Below are 18203 nucleotides of genomic sequence, written 5' to 3' on the forward strand. Positions count from 1 at the left end.
TAACTCGTTATTGACTTGCCTAAAAGCTTTATGTAGAGTAGACAAACGAGATTTTCGTTGTCGTTGACGAGCGGAAATATCAAACGAGGGCAGAGTGCAACGTTGAGCGGCGGTTAGCCTTTTTCGGTTAAGTAGTACTTCTAATAAGCTACAAACTGCTACATGCTAGCAAGCTCAGCCTCCTTTTTATTCAGTCGGTCAACTTCTGCATCCAGAGCCACATTTGCCATCTCAATCTGAAGGATGCTCGATATCAACTCTGTCCATTTATTCTCCAACGATGTCAACTGGTTTCCAATTTGCGTCTTCAAACAAGTATGAACACAACTGCTCTCCTGATCAACACGAAACATACCTGAGAGTTCTTGCGTTCTCGGTTAATATCTGTGGTGCGCTGCTTCAACTCCTCGAGCGCTGTCTCTGCTTGCTTGGCTGTCGCTTCTAACAAGTAATTGTGAATTCTCCAAGCATTGGGTCCATATGTCTGCAGCAGCGCGAGATTTGTGTGCCTTTGAGAGAGCGTGAGCTCGAGGTACTCAAAGGATAACTGAAAACCCACCGAATACGCTGGTGCTCTAGTTGAGACTGTGCATTCTTCAGCGCTTGCTGCCATTCCTCATCTGTGCCTGGGGTAGACGTCGGTGCCGGAAGTTGATATCTTATGGTATCCAAAGGTGCTAAAGGCTGATGAGCCTCGACGCGCGCAAGCTCAGCAGCAAGCCCAGGTTTGTCCTACGCCATATCAGGTTTGTGAACGATCAAAAGGTAGCTTTAAATACCTTGAAGAGCTCTAATGGAGGGGGAACGCGAGGATGCAGAGTCTGTGGTGGTTTTGGCTCGCGTGCTAGTTCGCGCTCAACTTTTTCCCTCAATATTGGATTTTTCTCGAGATCATTGTCATAGTAAGGTAATGAATCGAATATTTCTGTTCTGTGAGTGTCGTTGTCGATAAGTGAAGCCATGGTCTACTTGACGGCGCCGGTCACGATTCGGATCGGAGTGTGAATTTACCGTTTGCCTGAACCCACTGAGCAAGTAACCAGCAAACATGTCGTTCCGCACGGGTCTGCGGGTCACAAATCTACTTAAAAGCTCGTCGAAGAGACCAGCGAGGACCGTTGGTGTCGCTTTGACGCGAAAAATACAGTCGTCATCGTCGTCTAGAGGTAAGTTATGCCTGCCTAATCACTGATGACCGTTTTGACAACTTTCTAGCCTCCGTTTCGCCATTCACCGAGCCTACGTCTCCGAATCCTACAGCTACCAAGTATGCTGAGACAACCGAGTCATTACACACATATGGATCATACCTTATGCAATGTCTCCCCAAATTCGTCCAGCAGTTCTCTGTATTGAAGGATGAGCTTACTTTGCACATCTCCCCGTCTGGCGTCATCCCCGTTTTGACTTTCCTTCGAGATCACTCACAGTGTCAGTTCAAAAGTGTCGTGGATATCACCGCTGTTGATTTCCCAGAACGAGAGAAACGCTTCGAGGTGGTTTACAACATGTTGAGCGTCAAGTATGCGGCGAGGATTCGTGTCAAGACCTATGCTGGTGAAGCGGACCCTGTACCTAGCAGCGTTTCTGTCTTCAGTGGAGCAGACTGGTATGAACGGGAGACGTGGGACATGTTTGGCGTCTTCTTTACTGGACACCCCGACCTGTATGTCGCGTTCTATATCCATATGAACCGGCGTCTTGACCTTCTATTTACAGGCGTCGCATACTAACAGACTATGGTAAGTTTTCTTGGATGCAATAACTCGCACTTGTCATAGATTTTGTTTAGGCTTCGAGGGTCATCCCCTTCGAAAGGACTTTCCATTGTCGGTGCGTAGCTACCACTACAACCCGCTGATCGTAATGATAGAATCATCATTTTAGGGCTACACTGAAGTCCGCTACGATGAAGAGAGGAAACGCGTCGTTTATGAACCTCTGCAATTGACGCAGGCTTTCCGGTCAGTCAGGAATCATCTCGATCCCTGCGTTTCCTAATCACCTGATCATATATAGAAACTTCGAGTCTCTGTCACCCTGGGAACAAGTAGGGCAAGGGACAGAGCCCGTCAGGCCCGCAGAGCTCAAGCCCGTTCCTCCACCTCAAGACGAACAGCCTCCAAAGAAGTAGACTGTTACTACGTTATTGATTGATATCCATATACAACATTCCTATCCTCTGAGTGCAGTCGTGTTCGGTCGTCGTAAGGTAGGTAATACATGGGTGGGGCAACAACATGTGAGTGGAAAAGTACATCAAGGGGATGGTTCAGAGGGCATTTCTTGAGGCGTAGTGCGCCCGGCTGCCTTCTTACCCCATCCCATCCGTGTGACAATGTAGTCCTGCCCAATCACTTCAATGCCTACCCTGAGAGACTCGGCTACAAGATCTTCCACCCAGTCATAATCATCCCAAATTTGCAACCAACTACCAGGCACAGCCTGTGTTATAGTCGTGTGCACCAACTTATGCCCGGGATCAGACAGATGTAACAGGAACTGGAGGTTAGACTGCTGAGGCGTTTCTGCGGACTGCTCTGAAGTATCAACGGGCTGAGGAAGGGTGAAAGATGTGAGAAATGGCTGGATGCGGAGGTAGACAGAGGAGTATGTAACAGGATTCTGAATAGATGACTCTTTGGGTGGTACTTTGGAATTGGTCTTGATGAATTCATCTATATTTGCCTGGACGTAAAAGTGAATCTCGCGTGCACATTTCTTGGCATTGGCCTCTTACCTGCGCGAGTTTAATAGCAGCATCGTATCCGTCCACCGAATTGAAATCCCGAGGAGTTCCTGCTGCAGATTCCTTTGGTTTTGATTCGACACCTCGGTTGATAATCAAATCGCCACCCTCGACCTGTTCCATGACCTAAGCAACAACATCAGCTCGGTGGACACCCGTAATGTCTTGGTGCGTACCCTAGCGAGTGACCGGTATACAAGCGATTCGACACCATCATATCCTTTCATATCATGACTGAGCCATACTTGAATGACCTCGTGCTCAGATATAGGAGGAGCAACTACATTCAGAATGTCTGTCAATGTAGACAGTCCGACTTTCTTGAAATCTTGTCCTAGAGGGTACAAGTTAATCGACTTTGAATCAACTCGTCACACACAGACGAACCAAGTTTGTCAAGCTGCGCAGTCTTTGCGTACTCCAGGACTCCCTCTCCCAACTTACTGATGTGTTCATTCTTGGGAAGGTTCTTGACCTGCTCGTCCACTACAGACCTTGCTTGTTGGTAAACAGTATTTGCACTGGTCCATACGCTGCCCCATCCCCAACGATTTGAGGAAGCCGCCAATGCAGGCTCAGCTTCAGCCTTGGCAACAGGAGCTGACGATGGTTCTGGTCTTGCCACGAGAGAAGAAGTTGAGGAGGACGGATGAGCACCGACTTTAACTCGTTCAGTGCTCTTCCTCAGTGATGGAGTTCCCGGGCGCGAAGCATGTCGTTCTATATGTGACGTCGTGGAGCGGGTTGGCTCTGAGCTCTTCTGAGTTATCTCATCAATGAATGCGAGAACATCCGCTGGGTCTCCTGCGCTGTCCGTATTAGCAACGGGTCCACGCGTCGTTGGTGCGACTGGATTAAGGGAGTCAAGATCATCGAGAAATTGAAGAGCTTCTTCCTGCTTTGACTTTGATTTAGAGGTCATCGTCGTAGTGCGAGTCAAGCAAGTCGGAAGGACCCCAGACTTGGAAAGCGGAGTCTAATCATAGCGCGCTTACGTCGAATACATCAAAACAACTTGTCCACATTCGTTCACTATTCCCTTTGTATGGGTCGTAAGAAGAAAGTCGAGCGGGAGGTATACCACGTCGGTGCGAGCTCAGTCCTTCATCGCTATCACTATTCACATGCTTGCTGGTAGAGGTTATCACCAAAGCTCGTGTCAGTGAGGAAGGAGACTGGGTAAGTATATAACACTGCGCTTCGCACAAAGATCTAACCGAGTCGTCTAGGAATATTATGTCAAAGTGGGTTTCTATACGTGTTTGATTGCGTCCCCTAATGATTCATAGTGGGCAGGCTACGACTCCGATGCAGACACGTCAGATTCGTTTCCCTTTCATTGATCACGAACTCATTTTCTAATGCAATATGCAGTTGGGAGCCAACAAATAATGTGAAACAATGCGAACGGCTCTTGTGCAGCTTTTGGGATCATGTTGGTAATGACGACGACGACGATTACGCCGTCGGATTCGAGATTACGGCGAAGGACCATTGGATAGGTGAGACTCGGCTGACCTTGTGCTTGGTGGCTCAACTGACTTGTATGAAGAGCAAGAGAAGGAGTTCTTCGCGACGCAGTTCTCAGAAGAAGCAAATCGCAAAAGCGAAAAGGATATGAATAAGCCACCGATCAAGCAGGTGAGTTCACCTGATGATACTCAATATATTGTCTTACACATTATACATAACAGACTTTAGAGCCAAAGCTGCCAAAGCAAGTCGAGAAAGATACTCATAGGTTAAAAGAGCCCGATATCCCTCTCAAGCGGAGATCTCCGGTCGCGAAGACGTTGGCACCGCGAGGGAAAAAGCGTAACAATACACTGATCAGTTCAGATGTATGCTATCTTTTATTTATCATCGTGCTGCGAAGCTTAGGCGACAGTAGTCAGACTCCGATTCATTGGACGATCGCCCATTAAAACAGCGGCGGAAATATACTCACTCAAAGTCGCGGAGCACTACAGCAGACAAGGTTCCGTAATAGTCGTCGTCTCTTTCATTCTAACCTCAATGCTTTCTATAGGAACACTCATCAGCGGCCTCCTCCCCTAGTATGTTCACCGAACAATCATCTCGTCCCCTTCCGCCACCACCAAGGCCATCGACATCTTCTGCCACACCATCAGTGAATGTACCTCGCCCACCCAAAATACAGACCGTTCGGACTCACCAAGATCAAAGGAGCAACCCTCTTGTCAAGACTATAGATCTTCCCTCGAAGGCGGTTCAATCTGGGAGTACTCTATCAACGAAGCAACGTATAGCAGCGGGATCAGGCCCTTCCGTAGCACCCAAGCCGAAGCCACTGCAGACAATTCCGAAACTTCTGACCGGTTTGTCATTCAAGAAGAAACCCCTTGAAGCAAAAGATCCTTCGTCTGCAACTAGTCCATCCTTCAAGGATTCTTTCGAGAACGAGCCTTTATCAGCAAGTGGTATGCAACCGTCTGGTCCATCCACTAAAGAGCCTTTGTCCACAATTAGTTCCTTTGAGGAACCTTTCGAGAATGAACATTTTGCGGCGACTGATGCGGAATCGTCTGATCCTTCCACTACAACACCCGTCGGAGTTGGCCCGTCTTCAGCCACACCGCAGATGATAGGGGAGCCCTCTACCATTGTTTCGGGCTGGGAATATAATACAGAGATGTTTACGGCTGCAGATGACGACCTTCCCCTTCCCTCACCTGCACCTCTGTAAGTGCGCTCGCGTATCATCAGACATATCCATTTGATGGCCTTTTAGTATTCAGCATCAACTCGCGAATCCAGCTCCCCCTAAGCGAGCCCCTGAAAAGGCCGCAGACGAGTTTCTTCAAAGTCTTAGTCTTAATATGCCAAGGTATGTATCTTAGGCTACTCACATTCGTTTGCGCTCACGACATGCATGCCAAGTCTCAATAGTCCTTTGTGCGTCTTGTTTTATTATTTTCAATCACTAAAATGCTCACAACAATGTTCAGGGAGCCTCCAGTCAGCGATGGCACCCAGGACATTGATTGCTTCCGACCAAAAGCTTTAACAACGATGAAAGCTTCTGCGATGCCAAAGTTTGTGGTGCTACTCGCGAATATGAAAAGTGTTCTAATCTTCGAATAGGATTCCCAAAAAGTGGAAATGGGAGGGTGATCTATTTGTTGACTTTGCTAAGAACCAAGCCAAGAAAGTTTGTGAAGTGACGATCAAGGATGCGACTGATTCGCACGATAACGGTGCTCGCATGAGCTTCATGATGGCGCAAACTAATTCCATCCGCATCCAAAAACTCTACAATGTTACGGATCTCGCACCGGTTTTTCGTGCATGTGGAGAAGCTCAGCAATTTGCCAAACTTGAAGCTTTGGAAAATCAAGATAGTCAGGCACTGCACGGACTGTTTCGTTACATGTCAATTCAGCGACAGGTGAGTCCTTTTTTCCGTTGATGGTCTATATTGACAGAAGGCAAAGGTTGCTGTTCTCCCGCTGTCGTTGGATGGTGCAGAACTTGCTCTGCTCTTTATTTTCAGCCCATCATTGGATGCCCTTTGTAGGTTTTTGCGCGTACCAGAGCATCTACGACAAAATTCGCAGAACACCCATGTTTTGGTAGCCCTGTTGCCATGGCTGATCTCGTCTACCAAATACATCAAAGGAACGACGCGTAACCGGGTCGATAAAACCATACAGCAGCTATCGACTCCGAGTGGTCAATCGAAAGACAGCCGTCGTCGCATACTAAGAGAGGCTGCCATGGCTATCGATCTGCTTTCGATTCCACGCGAGCTCTTGGATTTCATGCAGTTTCCAAACAGGAAATATTGTATCTGGTCCTTCCCAGCCGACGGAGCAGCATTGAATCCTGGTTTTGAGACCCGACAACTTAAATACGTACTGGACAAGACCAAAGCTATGTCAGTTAGCCTTGACGCAGAAGCTCGGGTAATATTCATTCATGTCGGAGCCCTGAAGACTTTTCACGAGCTTTCTGCTGTGGTCACCAAGCGGCGCGACGCGCCTGAAGTTCGCTTTTTCACTTACGGCACACATGAGTCTGTTCCGTCCAGCAGGTGGGGCATGCGCGAGATTTTCCCTTTGGGTGAGTATTTGCAAAGCAGGGCGATCGGTGTCACTGACAATCTTCAAAGGTGGTATTGTCACCTTCACGCCTTTGGCTATCGCCGAAGATCCTATTGGATGTCATAGTTTGATGCGTAACCTCGCGCAGCATCCCCTCTGGGAATGTTACCTGATACCTTCGATTGTGGGTTTGAGTCATGCCCTGGCATGCGGCAAGGATAAGCCAGTTCCAGAAATTATGAGGTGAGTGTGATGCTCCTGTACCGTTATCCTTGAACTAAGAACATATCTCAAGTATGGATTCGTGCCTTCTTCCCATTCTGGACCTGGCAGACGCAGGCAGCATCTCTGTCACGAAAGCGCCTACCAAACATAATGATGACGCCTGGATTGTCGAAACCCTTGAGCAGCAATTGTTGGAAGTAGAAGATATGCTGCGAGAATGCGTTAAAAGCTCAATAGAGCGCTTCGCTCACTGCAGTGAATCTGACATCCTGATTGAAGCGGACCGGGAGATTTCTCAGGATCTCGTCAATATGGAGCTGCAGCCTAAGTTCATGGACAATTACCGCCGATTTGTGGTCATCAGAGCTGCATCCGAGGAAACTCGCAGCCTCCCTGAAGGCGGATCGGGGGTATGTAGTGTGATTTTTCCATCAGCGGCGTCTACTGACCTGACTTGTAGCTCGAGTGGTCTTCGCTATCAAACTTCGCATTTAAGGATGATTACTTTCTTGGATCATAGATTTTAGTCATGTCGTTATGTACCATAGTTTAGTCATGTAGTCGATGTCCTTCAAGTTGAACGTTCAACAATCGTGTACGAATCTCAGTTTACATGTGATTGTACCGCCGGTCCGCAAGGGCACGCAAGTGATTCCTTTAAGAAACCCGGCCCATGTCTTTAGCTGGCACACAACCATGTCCAGCGTTACCCAGTGGCTGTTAGACCCCCGCATACACGACTACCTTGCCATCGTAAAAGGTGCACGTAATGGCTTTGTGTACGGAGTCAAAGTCAGATTCCCTCACGCGTTGATCATGGCCATTCTCTTTGGTCGAGGAGAGTACGTTTTTCTCTGCACTTGGAATCATCTTCACTGCTGGACCACTGTCCTCCTGTAGCTGGAGATCTCGCTTTCTTGTTATATACAAAGCAACCAAGCAGCACGCCTTCAACCTAGCAAAGTTTGTTTCACTCTACAAGACACTGTTGCTACTTCAACGAAAGGCAAACGGAGGGAAACAGCGTAGCGCGGATACATTTGTGGCTGGCTTATTGGGAGGGTACGTGGTCTTCGGCGATCGATCAGCCGTGAACGAACAGGTACTTCAAATGAATTCTCGTCCGTGCTAGTCCTGTTGAAGTCATTGGCTTTCCATTTAGATAGTCCTTTACGTTGTATCCCGGGTCATTGCTTCGTTCATGCCACGCACAGGTAGTCCGTACTCGAAAGCGCCTGCAGGCGCGTCTGGATCTGCGGTGAAACCTATCCCGCCAGACCCGCGGTATTTCTCTGTCTTCGCGGCTCTATCATGGGGTGCCGTCATGTGGCTGTTCCAGCACCGCGGAGAAGCCATTCAACCTGGCATGTTCAACTCGATGACATACCTTTACCGTGACTCCGAGGTATGGACTGATCTTAGGACATTGTTATGGCATAATACGTAGAGGGATGATAGATTTTGACGGTGAGTCCAGACTCCTTTACGCATGCGCGTATTATCTTACACTGTGTCATCCAGATATCCATATCCTCCTATTCTTTATAAGATTGCATCGAGCCAGTAACCCTGCGGCACGTAATCTACAGTTCTTGCCACTCTCCGACATTTGTACTGCATGCTTCAAAGTTAGAATGGTCTCGTTGTGATAAGCTTTTCCTCTTTCCGTACCTGAAGCATATCTACGGCAGCTGTCAGAGCTTTCTGACACAGGGGACAAGACGAAAGCTGGGCAGCCAAGTCATGCATCTCCCCTGCTATATCAGTGGCTGTATTTCATCCGTCAGTAAGTGTGATTGAGATGCGTACAAGATCTGCATACCTGCTTCGATTTGGGTGGCCAGGTACACCCGCTTCTGCTCCCAGAGCTGAGTGGCCCACTGCTTGTGCACAGGACAAGTGCCGTATCCGTGCAGAAATATGTCCTCATTGAGCAGGATATCTCGTAGTTTATATTTCCGGTATTCATGGAGCCTCAGAAGCTCATGGTATGCGGTGACAGTGGGAATAATTTGTATATCCTCTTTGGTGTACGACGATAGTGGGGGATGTAGGAGGTGGGCGCTTGCCTCTGCTGCAATCTTGGGCAAGTCATGTGCTGTAGCATATGCATAAACGGGGAGCGGGTTAATTGAAGCATTGGCTTGGACGTGCAAGTGGAGTGAACATATGATCGTTTCCGGAAGTCCATACTTATCAGCGAGATGAAGCATGGACGGAAGAACCGGGAACGGGATGATTGAGCCTGCGTGCAATTTGAAACGAGGTCTCGCTCCATCTGGGTTCTCCGTAGGGGGAGGTTCGGGGGGTTCTTGAATGAGGCGGAACAAAGTTGCTAAAGCATGCTCCGTTTCATCCAAGTGGAGAACTGCTTCCTGGGGCCTAGGCTTGTCGTTATCACCCACTCCGTGATCACAGCATGCAAACATATTCCCTTTAAGGTCATACATATTAATTCGAATACGAGATGGGCTGGGACATACGTACGGAACACTTCGCATGTTTCAATAACGTGGCGGCTCACTTGAAACTCTGTGCCATCAGGCAGTGAGCGCACGTGGAATGTTGGTGGGCCACAAGTACTGGAATCGGCATAGCTTGTACCGCTGATGTTTTCGCTAGTCATATCCAGGATTAGTGCATGTCCTCCACCTACTTGTATATATCCTTTATAGTGTACCAACGTGCAACGTTTTTGCACTCGTGTCCGTTGACGTACCGTAAACACGCGAATGAGCGGCAGTGGGAATGTCCGACTCTGACCACAGCAATTCCGTAGTCCAGGAACAAAATTCATCAAACCTGTCAACCTGTACCAGAAAATTGCCAGTGCATTGAAAAATACATCGCGGACTAGATCGCGTAAGTCACAGCGTGAGGTGTGGGACGTGTGATATTGTAGCTAGAAGAAAACCATGATAGCCCGAAAGCGAGCGAAAAGAACAAAGCAGAATAATCGTGGAGGTATCATCAAACAGAGGTAAAGGGAGTATGAAATCTAAGTCGCCAATAACCCGAGAAGATGTCCTTCACATAACCACGCATTTGGGTTTCTTGCTGCCGCCGTCCTTTGGTTGCTTGTCGCTCTGTTTCCCCCCTGATCCACCAGATTCCAATCGTTTCGTCTGCCGTAGGGCACGTACTAGGTTGGTGAAAAGTAGCTCGACGTTATATGCTGTTCTTGCTGATGTTTCCATGAATTCACAGCCAAATGTCCGAGCGAGCGCTATGCCTTCCTCACGTGAGACTTCACGCTCGTATGTCTTGTCGCACTTATTGCCCACCAGCATGAAGATAGGTTTTTGGCGCTTAACTTTGAGCATCGACTGTCTGAAAACGTCCAGCCGTTCAAATGTTGACCGAGATGCGATGGAGTAGACCAGAATAAATCCCTGGCCCTCCCTAAACATGAGATTGTGAGACATGACAAAACAAGACAGCGCAGTGATTACGTACCGAACCCATTGGTCACGCAGCGTGGCGTACTCCTCTGCATGGACATCAGAGAGATAGCAAATGTGTAATGACTAGTACTCACCCTGCCCAGCAGTGTCGATGACTTCGACGAAGCACATCTTGTTATCCACAATTAACTGCTTCCTATAAGCGTCTTCTATTGTCGGGTCGTAAGTCTGTGAGTAACTATGAGTCAATTGATACGAGGGTGAACAAGAACACATACCTCTGTACCATAATATGGGAGGAAGGGTCGAGGCCATTAGATTGCAGTAGAAAGTACATGGTAGTTGGTTGGGCTTACCAACGAAACAATTGAGAGTGAACTAGAGGGGAACATGAGGCGTGGATGGGTAACAATAGTGATGAGGACCGACCTGAACAGCCAAAGCAGTTTTACCGACACCACCATCGCCAAGCACAGCAACCCTCCAGCTATCCATAGCTATTAATGATAGATTAGGGATAATATGGAGATGGAAGCAAGCGAAGAAGGAATACCTTGAGTGTGATCAAAAGAGATAGAACAGGAGTTCTGTTGTCAGAGGTGAATTATAGTTGTCAGAGAGGGTACAGGGGATGTGTACCTTGAGAAGCCGAAAATGGAGTTTGAAGCCGGAGAAAGTGCCAAGTATATAGGGATACCTTAAGAGATGAGGATTGAGAGAAGGAAGAATATTCGGAAGTCGTGCAGATCGTATATGGTCGTAAAGAAAGGCGCGGAAAAGGACTTTGAGACTTAGAGAGAGAAAGGAGTAGGAAGCGGAGAGAAGAGAAACTTGCGTTGATGTACGACTCTTGGCTTGTCCTTCCAAGTACTCCATAAATTTACATCAAAATACTTATCATATAATATAATTTTAAAGTTTATATTATATTTATTTACATCACCGCCTACGGACATCTCCATCCACCCTTACAAAGCAATGTTCTTAAATCGAATGTCCCCTTAAAAGCAGTGTCAAGAGGTATTCGACAATTGCGGTCGACCTAATTAATTGCCGTCAGACAACCATACATGGCCTGGCTTATCGTTCCCGTCCACCATTTAATTAGCCCCTCGACTGACAATTGACAGTAAGTACCTCTTGGAGATGCGCCTCTCGTCCGGCTATCATTTGACCTCCGCATCTCAGCGCTCAGCTCCTCTTATGATTTACCTACGTGTTCTAGCACTGAGCCCCCATCTGGGGCTGTTCCGTAGGGAGATTGAGTTAGGGCCTTGGAGCCACAAAATTCAGGGCCATCTTTGGCCGCGGCCCATCCAAATAATCCAACTTGATCTGCGAGGGTAAGGAACGCCATCAAAGCTGGGCGACCCCTGTAACTTCCCGCGACGATCAACAAACCACAGCGTTGTCTTTCTTTTATTGTCAGGTCGGAAAAAGTGACTTTTAACCGAACTGCCGAACTGCTGCATTTAGAAAATATACGCTCAATAGGCGCTCGTCAAAACTTCGTGTCGCGTGACCAGATCGAAGGGGAGAACCGCGCTCACAGATACAATTCCTGAGCGCTGAAGCTTGAAGTTGAAGTTCTGATGCGGTATATGTATACAGATGACGTTGAGATACTATTGGAACTAATAGTCGTGTGTTCTCGCCTTCAGTACAGTGTTCAGAGGCTGCCACGAGTCAAGGCCAAAGTTGCGGTCGTATTGATTCCGTCCTTCACATGGACTTTACGATACGATTGCGCCACCGCCACCATGGGACATTACGTATCAACATCCTCGACAGAGCACCTGACGAGGTGCATGGAAGCCTCGCCAAAGTACTTGTCTCCCAAGTGTGGTTCAACGAATACACGGTAAAGACGCACTTATCGTCATCGATGACAAAATCCACCCCGTGTTCTTTCTGACGCAGAACCAGGCCGATGAAACTTTCCCATCCGAGTTTCAGCCACGTAACTCAGACGTGATGTTCATGTCGTCACGACACGATGCTCTCGGGTCTAACTTATTCGTGATGACATGCGGCGACGAATTTGTCGCATATGGGGCCCCCGACCAGTTAATTGAATGTGTAAAAACCTTATAAACTTTTCGAACACCCTTCGGCACCTAAAATCAGCTTTTTCTTCCGTAAGAAAGCCTTCATATGGTGATACTCACTTGCTCGGGCCACCTAAAAAGATCGAAGCTCACTAGGTTTCACGGACGTCTGATGAACTCTGACAAAGTGCATCGTGTCAGAGTATTGTCACGGTCATCAGGCTGACTCATCGGCTAATTTACGGAGAGATCATGCCTGGCGTACTGCGGGTGCTCGATCTTATCCGACGGTGTCATCCCCGTCTAGTCATCGTGATTCTCACCAGATGGGAACAATCGCGCTCGAGTTGCACTTCTGACACGTGTATTGCGATAGATGGCGAGCAAGCGAGTCTGATTCTGTCTCATTGCTGATACCACTGGGTGCTGCACATCCGGTAGATAGTTGAGGCATTGCATAGCTCCAGCCTGGGGGCTCTTTCAAGTGGCTTCCTGCAACAGCATCCAATTTGAAGGACTGATAACTGTGATAAAGCCACCGCTTTAAATCGATAATCACGCTGAAACTGCAGCAGCATTTGTCGTCGATCGACATTTCCGACACTCATCGTAATTCTGCTCAGCTCTGCTCCACCTATGCCGAACTCTTTTCACATCAGGCTAAATATCCTAATTGGAACATCGACGTTGATCCCGGCGGCACGAGGCTGGACTCGGACATGTCAGGACTCAGGAGTGGGCGCTAATCAGCTCCGGGGATCGTGGATTTCACTCGTCTGTCCCCTCACCCCACGAGCTGCCAGTGCCCAGAACTAAGACGTGCCTTAGCCAGCGAGAACAGAGATAAGTGGGAAGTAAGAATAACAATACCAACCAATCTCCTGCCCAATTGGCTCGCCCTCTTCCGAAACTTTCACTGTTGTCGTAAAGTTAAGTTTCAGTTTTTTTGTCGCTGTCTGTATTCAAGGGTGAAAATTATTTTGGGTCGGAAGAAAAGAAGGTAATGATTGGCGCACAAACATATGAATTTTGGTACAACTGAAGAAACGACTACAGGTTGCTTCGGGATCCCTTTTCCGATCACTTCTTTGGAAGGAAGGAATTATGACGACACGCCTTCTGCGCGTGTCCATGGAGTACGCTCTGAATCGAACGGAAGAAACGTAATGGTTGGTCCAGACAGCCCGTTTCCAAATCTCTCCAATACCCGTCCAGACGTTCACTGATTAGGGACATTGTGCCTTGTTCGAGCGTCTGGTATATATAGTGTTCTTCGAGCGGCAACTGATTATAGATAATATCTTCTCGAATCTCGACATGATAAGATGTTGTCATACCCTTACCTGCATAAATGAAGAACGTAAGTAAAGGACCAGACTCGGATCCAGCTACAGTATACCGGCGCGCCCATTGATCCCGGCCCACGGTGCGACCCCATCTGATAGGAAGATTGCATAACTGAAAACGTTGAAACAAAGCCACGACCAGACCTTCAGGTGTTCTCCCTTCATTACGTCTACGACGAACGGCGGTCTCGGAACGATTGGCTCACTGGTCAACTCAGTATGAGTCATGTGGATTTCCGATTGCGGAGTACGTACGGTGTCAGAATTGAGTAAGGAGAACCATCAAGTGAACGATCCAGTCGAAAAGTTTGCGAATTCGCCTCCTCTTCGGTAGGGTGTATGAGCGGCGATAGTGTTTCCCTGGAAAGCAAGAACAATAAGTCAGGACGGGATGGGGCGATCATGAAAACCGATACGTTCTTGCCGTGCTGTCTATCAGATTTTGATGGGTGCCAAATATGGTGTTAGCAGTTGTCAGATATGATTGCCAAATGACTTTGTACTCGTGGTTCAGAGGTCGCAGTTGAATTTTCCCAGGTCCCGCAGCACCGCAAGCCGCAGTTCGAACTTTGATCGGGAATGGGTGATGAATATGGGGTCAGCAACGCAAGACGGGGAAATCATTGGTAATTGTGTGCTCGTAGGTCAGAGGTAGAGCATGTCATGGTCAGCTCCTGCCGATGTCGCTTCGCCAAGCCTATAATATTGCCGACTACTTACCGCAGCTTCCAGAGTAGGTAGTCACTTGGTATATCGTCACCAGACCAAGTGATTGCGCTACAGTGGATTCTGAATCATTCTCGAGTCCCTGTCTGAAAAAAAGGGGAGGGGGTTTATAATATCCGGACTGACTCGGATATCTGATATGATGCAGAAAAGCTCTATTTCCGCACATACGTTGGATTTCGCAGGAGATTCCACGCATCCCTCGGAGTGATACCTGTATCAGTGTTCTTCAGATAATGCGCGATGGTTCTTCCGAGGATTAAGGGTTAGCTCACATGTGATGTATTGCAAGAGGGGAAAGTTGTTCACTGCTATCAAAATAAACTCGCTGAAGCGCTGTGAGCAATTAAGCCAAGCTTGTCAAAAAGTCAACCGTGGTAAAGCAGGTGACAATTATACTTAAGCACTGATCAGGAAGAATATGGATGCCTTCTTGAAAGGTTGCCGTAGTTCGCCCAATGTGACTTGGGAAAGAGGCTCAGTTGAGATACTGTCGCCCCCGAAAGATAAGACAAACGAACAAACTTCCCATTGTGATAAGGTATGCGTAGTTGGAACAGGTGGAAGTATGTGTGGAACGTGGAATGATACGCATAATGTTGAACAGGTGTGGAACATGGAATGGCACGCATCGTGATAAAGGCAAGTTGGGGAAAGGAAATATTGCGTAGAAGGAACCTATTGTATGCTAGTGTGCAGTTCTGCACGCGTGTCGGAATGAGTTATATACCGAGATAAAAAAAACCTCAACTAAAAAGAAGCCACCAATCATACAACATGGTCGGAAAGGGTTTGGAGTAATGCGCCAAATGGTGGTCGATCTATGGCTCTAGGGCACACTCATCAGTCTAGTGCAAGAGTACCGCACGCGTCGCGCAGGCTCAATCCTGCCTGCTCAGTTCTCCCTGGGTCAAGTCAAGTACAAAGACTGTCTTGGAGTTCTTTGGTGGTTCTATGAACTTGACAGGTTTTTTTGAAGAACGCGACGAGGTGTTTTGTGATATTGAAACGAATGGTCGCAAAGGGCGAGAGTGAGGGAATGATGGTCGCATAGGCGACGCTCTCGACGAGCCAGACGGGGCGTTCAGTGACGATGCAGCAAGGGGTGAAGAAACATATGGCATCGGAGATGATGCAGCAAGGGGTGAAGAAGCGTATGGCATCGGAGATGATGCTCTCAGGACAGGGTGTACCGCAGACATGGTCATTGCAGCTGTGAAAAACGTCAGTTCACAGCTATGTATAGTAGTCAAAGGTTTGAACATACGCATTACGTTGAACAGAGCGGATGAAAATTTGTGAGAACCGTAGGGCAGGCGGTTGAACTTGTACTGGAAGTTGGAAGAGTACTTGAGGGTGAAAGGAGAACCTAGCTGGTGAAAGATTGTGGAGACGTCGCGTCGCGGACGTGGCTGTCGTTTACTGGTATTTATATACTTTGTTGCAATCCTGTGGGGATGGAATGCAGAGAACTCCAACCCATATTATTAGCGACGACATGTTGGGGATTGCCTAAATTTAGATTACCCAATACCGCGTGACAACCCCAAAGTGAGCAACAACTCTCAGATTGTACTATTCATGTTGTTCAGCTGTTGCTTAACCCAAAGTACTTGCAATCATGAATACCGATTTTTCGCAGCATGGTCAGGCGGATCTACCATTGATAGTAAAATTTAGCTGACCATGACCAAAACTTTGGGTCCACTAGCTTGAGACTCCACCAACGGTTATCTACCCCATGTGCACAGGCGGCTTGCACTTAGTACGCCGTCTGCTCAAGTGGCTAACGCTTTAATAAAATAAACTACTCTCTTACTGACATCAATCTCCCCACAGTGATAAGAGACTAGCTCAAACCGGTAGTAATGACCAACTTGCGGCTGGTCGTACTCCCAGCATGATCTAGCATACGAGGCGTCTCGATGGCGTGCCCCCAACTCAGCCATTACGCACCTGTACTGAGGGTTTTCACTTCCGTCATCCGCGTGAAATCGCTCCAGAGGCTTCCACGGCTTCGCGTATTCGCCAAGCTACGTACGTACGAACCCTAAGGCCTACACCCTTACCCTATAATTGGTGGCACAAGCTGGCTGTGAGGCCACAGTCGGACAACAGACGCGCTTTTGACCTGCCACTTGTCCAAACACTTGCTACCCAGTTCCCGTGTGACCGCAGTGCACTAACTCCATGATTGTTTCATGGCACCGCATTTACAAAGCACTGGGGAATGTTTCATACTTAGAACAGAATAGTACAAGTTCTTCCGATCACTGCATCCTTCGTGGAAACATATTAGCATGCCCGAGGTCGGCCTGGTACAACGCCGCTGGTACTAGAGCGCGGTTTGATTTGAGGCACATAAAGAACGGCTCTAGTTCTATCACTGCCTGTCAGAATAATGATCTATGCATTGATATTAGGGTGAGATATAATTTGGAACATTTCCATACACGACTCTTGATAACGAGTAATACGGAATTGAAATGTGTGTTGAGAATAGGATATGCCATGCTTCTAAATAAGCACATTGAAAAAAAATGATTAAGGAGGAGACTAAATGAGGATGCAATGAGATAGTAAGTACACAATAAGTTTCGAGGGAGGGAGACAGAAGGGCACGGAATACATTTCTTGGATTCGTGTGACTGCGGAGATCATAAAGAGGATCATAGTGGCACGATGCAAGATGGCGCGATAGGAGGCACACAATGCGTGAGCTGCGTGGTTCGTGCCTCGTGCAGAAGAAGATTCGAACGGCGATGGCTGAGGCAGGATGATGACTGATGGTGGAATGCCTCCGCCAACCCTTCTGCATCTGCCATCTGCATCTGCTCTACGTATATAACGATTTAAGCAACAAATTGACAGTCCTGGATGAGTTTCGAAGACGGAAATGATGTTACAGTGGTGGTGCTAGGACGATCAACGAGTGGTCGACAAATATGATGTGCCGTTGGGTCCTTGTAATCGTGCGTCGTGTTGTTGGAGTTGTGTGGTAGCCAGGTAGATGGAAGACCGAGGCACTTCAGGCTACTGGACATCGACGAGAAGATTTCGCTCAAGTATATATTTGCCCTCCTTGTATTGCTGCGATTGTTCGTATGCACGATCCTTGAACGAGAAAAGAAAGATATGAGGTGGACTATGCAATGAAATGTCTAGATGTCACGACGTACATATTTCCAGCCGAGGACGGTGGCACATTTGACGCAATAAATATCCCGAACAGTATGGTTGCCTGTGGTCATTTGGCGGTCATTTGGTTCGCCTTCTATGACATTAACACTGGAATCGGGACGGTGAGATGAGCGTCGATGTTAGTACGAACTCAGAGCTCACACTCCATCGAAGAGATATGCGCGGCCATGTTGGCCGTTGAAAGCCTGACAAAGCCCGCATCAACACGCTAGACCTGGAGACGAAGGATGAGAGTGGTGACGCACTCGTGAAATCATAGAGTGGATTGTTGCAAGATGGGTCTTGCACTTGGAGCAGCCATAGATGCGCTCGCCAGCCAGATAACGACGGTACTTCATCCCCATTTCGCCTGGTGTTCTAGCTTAGGAGCGAAAGAGCGATTATTAACTTGAATGAAACTGGAGGCGAAGATCGCTTGAATAGCGGAAACTTATAGGAAA

General features: G+C 47.9%; 11 protein-coding genes across 11 annotated transcripts; 4 read left to right on the forward strand and 7 right to left on the reverse strand.

The window, feature by feature from the left end:
- Nucleotides 1–90: 90 nt before the first annotated feature.
- On the reverse strand, nt 91–987 carry F5891DRAFT_1140508 (breast carcinoma amplified sequence 2). The gene is made up of 4 exons (XM_041364890.1): nt 780–987; nt 560–732; nt 356–509; nt 91–305 (listed from the first exon to the last, which is right to left on the reverse strand). The coding sequence occupies exons 1-4, from the start codon at nt 960–962 to the stop codon at nt 159–161; spliced, it is 657 nt and encodes a 218-aa protein (XP_041230442.1). The 5' UTR covers nt 963–987; the 3' UTR covers nt 91–158.
- A 6-nt stretch (nt 988–993) lies between these two features.
- Nucleotides 994–2197, forward strand: F5891DRAFT_761083 (NADH or F420H2 dehydrogenase). The gene is made up of 6 exons (XM_041373160.1): nt 994–1166; nt 1216–1666; nt 1720–1742; nt 1793–1833; nt 1888–1964; nt 2020–2197. The coding sequence occupies exons 1-6, from the start codon at nt 1049–1051 to the stop codon at nt 2132–2134; spliced, it is 825 nt and encodes a 274-aa protein (XP_041230443.1). The 5' UTR covers nt 994–1048; the 3' UTR covers nt 2135–2197.
- A 62-nt stretch (nt 2198–2259) lies between these two features.
- Nucleotides 2260–3671, reverse strand: F5891DRAFT_944673 (maintenance of telomere capping protein 1; the record flags this gene model as incomplete). Its single annotated transcript, XM_041374576.1, has 4 exons — nt 2260–2688; nt 2741–2875; nt 2926–3083; nt 3137–3671. 4 exons carry the CDS (start codon nt 3669–3671, stop codon nt 2260–2262), a joined length of 1257 nt encoding a protein of 418 aa, XP_041230444.1.
- A 92-nt stretch (nt 3672–3763) lies between these two features.
- F5891DRAFT_761575 (uncharacterized protein) lies at nt 3764–5488 on the forward strand. The gene is made up of 9 exons (XM_041373161.1): nt 3764–3837; nt 3888–3928; nt 3979–3993; nt 4039–4067; nt 4124–4251; nt 4302–4390; nt 4444–4590; nt 4641–4727; nt 4779–5488. The coding sequence occupies exons 1-9, from the start codon at nt 3795–3797 to the stop codon at nt 5454–5456; spliced, it is 1257 nt and encodes a 418-aa protein (XP_041230445.1). The 5' UTR covers nt 3764–3794; the 3' UTR covers nt 5457–5488.
- A 1-nt stretch (nt 5489) lies between these two features.
- F5891DRAFT_761576 (uncharacterized protein) lies at nt 5490–7869 on the forward strand. Its single transcript, XM_041373162.1, has 8 exons — nt 5490–5597; nt 5651–5665; nt 5719–5805; nt 5855–6158; nt 6205–6832; nt 6882–7056; nt 7109–7448; nt 7499–7869. Exons 1-8 carry the CDS (start codon nt 5590–5592, stop codon nt 7556–7558), a joined length of 1617 nt encoding a protein of 538 aa, XP_041230446.1. The 5' UTR covers nt 5490–5589; the 3' UTR covers nt 7559–7869.
- F5891DRAFT_1013116 (Tim17/Tim22/Tim23/Pmp24 family-domain-containing protein) lies at nt 7664–8580 on the forward strand. The gene is made up of 4 exons (XM_041360773.1): nt 7664–7880; nt 7939–8140; nt 8201–8505; nt 8560–8580. Exons 1-3 carry the CDS (start codon nt 7735–7737, stop codon nt 8483–8485), a joined length of 633 nt encoding a protein of 210 aa, XP_041230447.1. The 5' UTR covers nt 7664–7734; the 3' UTR covers nt 8486–8505; nt 8560–8580.
- Nucleotides 8581–9664, reverse strand: F5891DRAFT_944627 (uncharacterized protein; the record flags this gene model as incomplete). Its single annotated transcript, XM_041374574.1, has 4 exons — nt 8581–8652; nt 8710–8807; nt 8861–9472; nt 9526–9664. 4 exons carry the CDS (start codon nt 9662–9664, stop codon nt 8581–8583), a joined length of 921 nt encoding a protein of 306 aa, XP_041230448.1.
- Nucleotides 9665–10067: 403 nt separating this feature from the next.
- Nucleotides 10068–10937, reverse strand: F5891DRAFT_1184298 (small GTPase superfamily; the record flags this gene model as incomplete). The annotated part of the gene is made up of 5 exons (XM_041366414.1): nt 10068–10440; nt 10495–10528; nt 10577–10651; nt 10721–10820; nt 10872–10937. The coding sequence occupies 5 exons, from the start codon at nt 10935–10937 to the stop codon at nt 10068–10070; spliced, it is 648 nt and encodes a 215-aa protein (XP_041230449.1).
- A 2633-nt stretch (nt 10938–13570) lies between these two features.
- On the reverse strand, nt 13571–15194 carry F5891DRAFT_977021 (uncharacterized protein; the record flags this gene model as incomplete). The annotated part of the gene is made up of 8 exons (XM_041376660.1): nt 13571–13833; nt 13890–14041; nt 14092–14196; nt 14253–14403; nt 14557–14648; nt 14734–14776; nt 14838–14898; nt 15084–15194. The coding sequence occupies 8 exons, from the start codon at nt 15192–15194 to the stop codon at nt 13571–13573; spliced, it is 978 nt and encodes a 325-aa protein (XP_041230450.1).
- Nucleotides 15195–15318: 124 nt separating this feature from the next.
- On the reverse strand, nt 15319–16060 carry F5891DRAFT_761761 (uncharacterized protein). Its single transcript, XM_041373163.1, has 2 exons — nt 15830–16060; nt 15319–15775 (listed from the first exon to the last, which is right to left on the reverse strand). The coding sequence occupies exons 1-2, from the start codon at nt 15831–15833 to the stop codon at nt 15444–15446; spliced, it is 336 nt and encodes a 111-aa protein (XP_041230451.1). The 5' UTR covers nt 15834–16060; the 3' UTR covers nt 15319–15443.
- Nucleotides 16061–17595: 1535 nt separating this feature from the next.
- F5891DRAFT_944929 (Yippee/Mis18) lies at nt 17596–18107 on the reverse strand (the record flags this gene model as incomplete). The annotated part of the gene is made up of 4 exons (XM_041374594.1): nt 17596–17676; nt 17742–17850; nt 17905–17948; nt 18009–18107. 4 exons carry the CDS (start codon nt 18105–18107, stop codon nt 17596–17598), a joined length of 333 nt encoding a protein of 110 aa, XP_041230452.1.
- Between the last annotated feature and the right edge of the window lie 96 nt (nt 18108–18203).

This window comes from Suillus fuscotomentosus (genome assembly GCF_016647785.1).
Source record: "Suillus fuscotomentosus strain FC203 chromosome Unknown F5891scaffold_9, whole genome shotgun sequence".
Taxonomy (NCBI): domain Eukaryota; kingdom Fungi; phylum Basidiomycota; class Agaricomycetes; order Boletales; family Suillaceae; genus Suillus; species Suillus fuscotomentosus.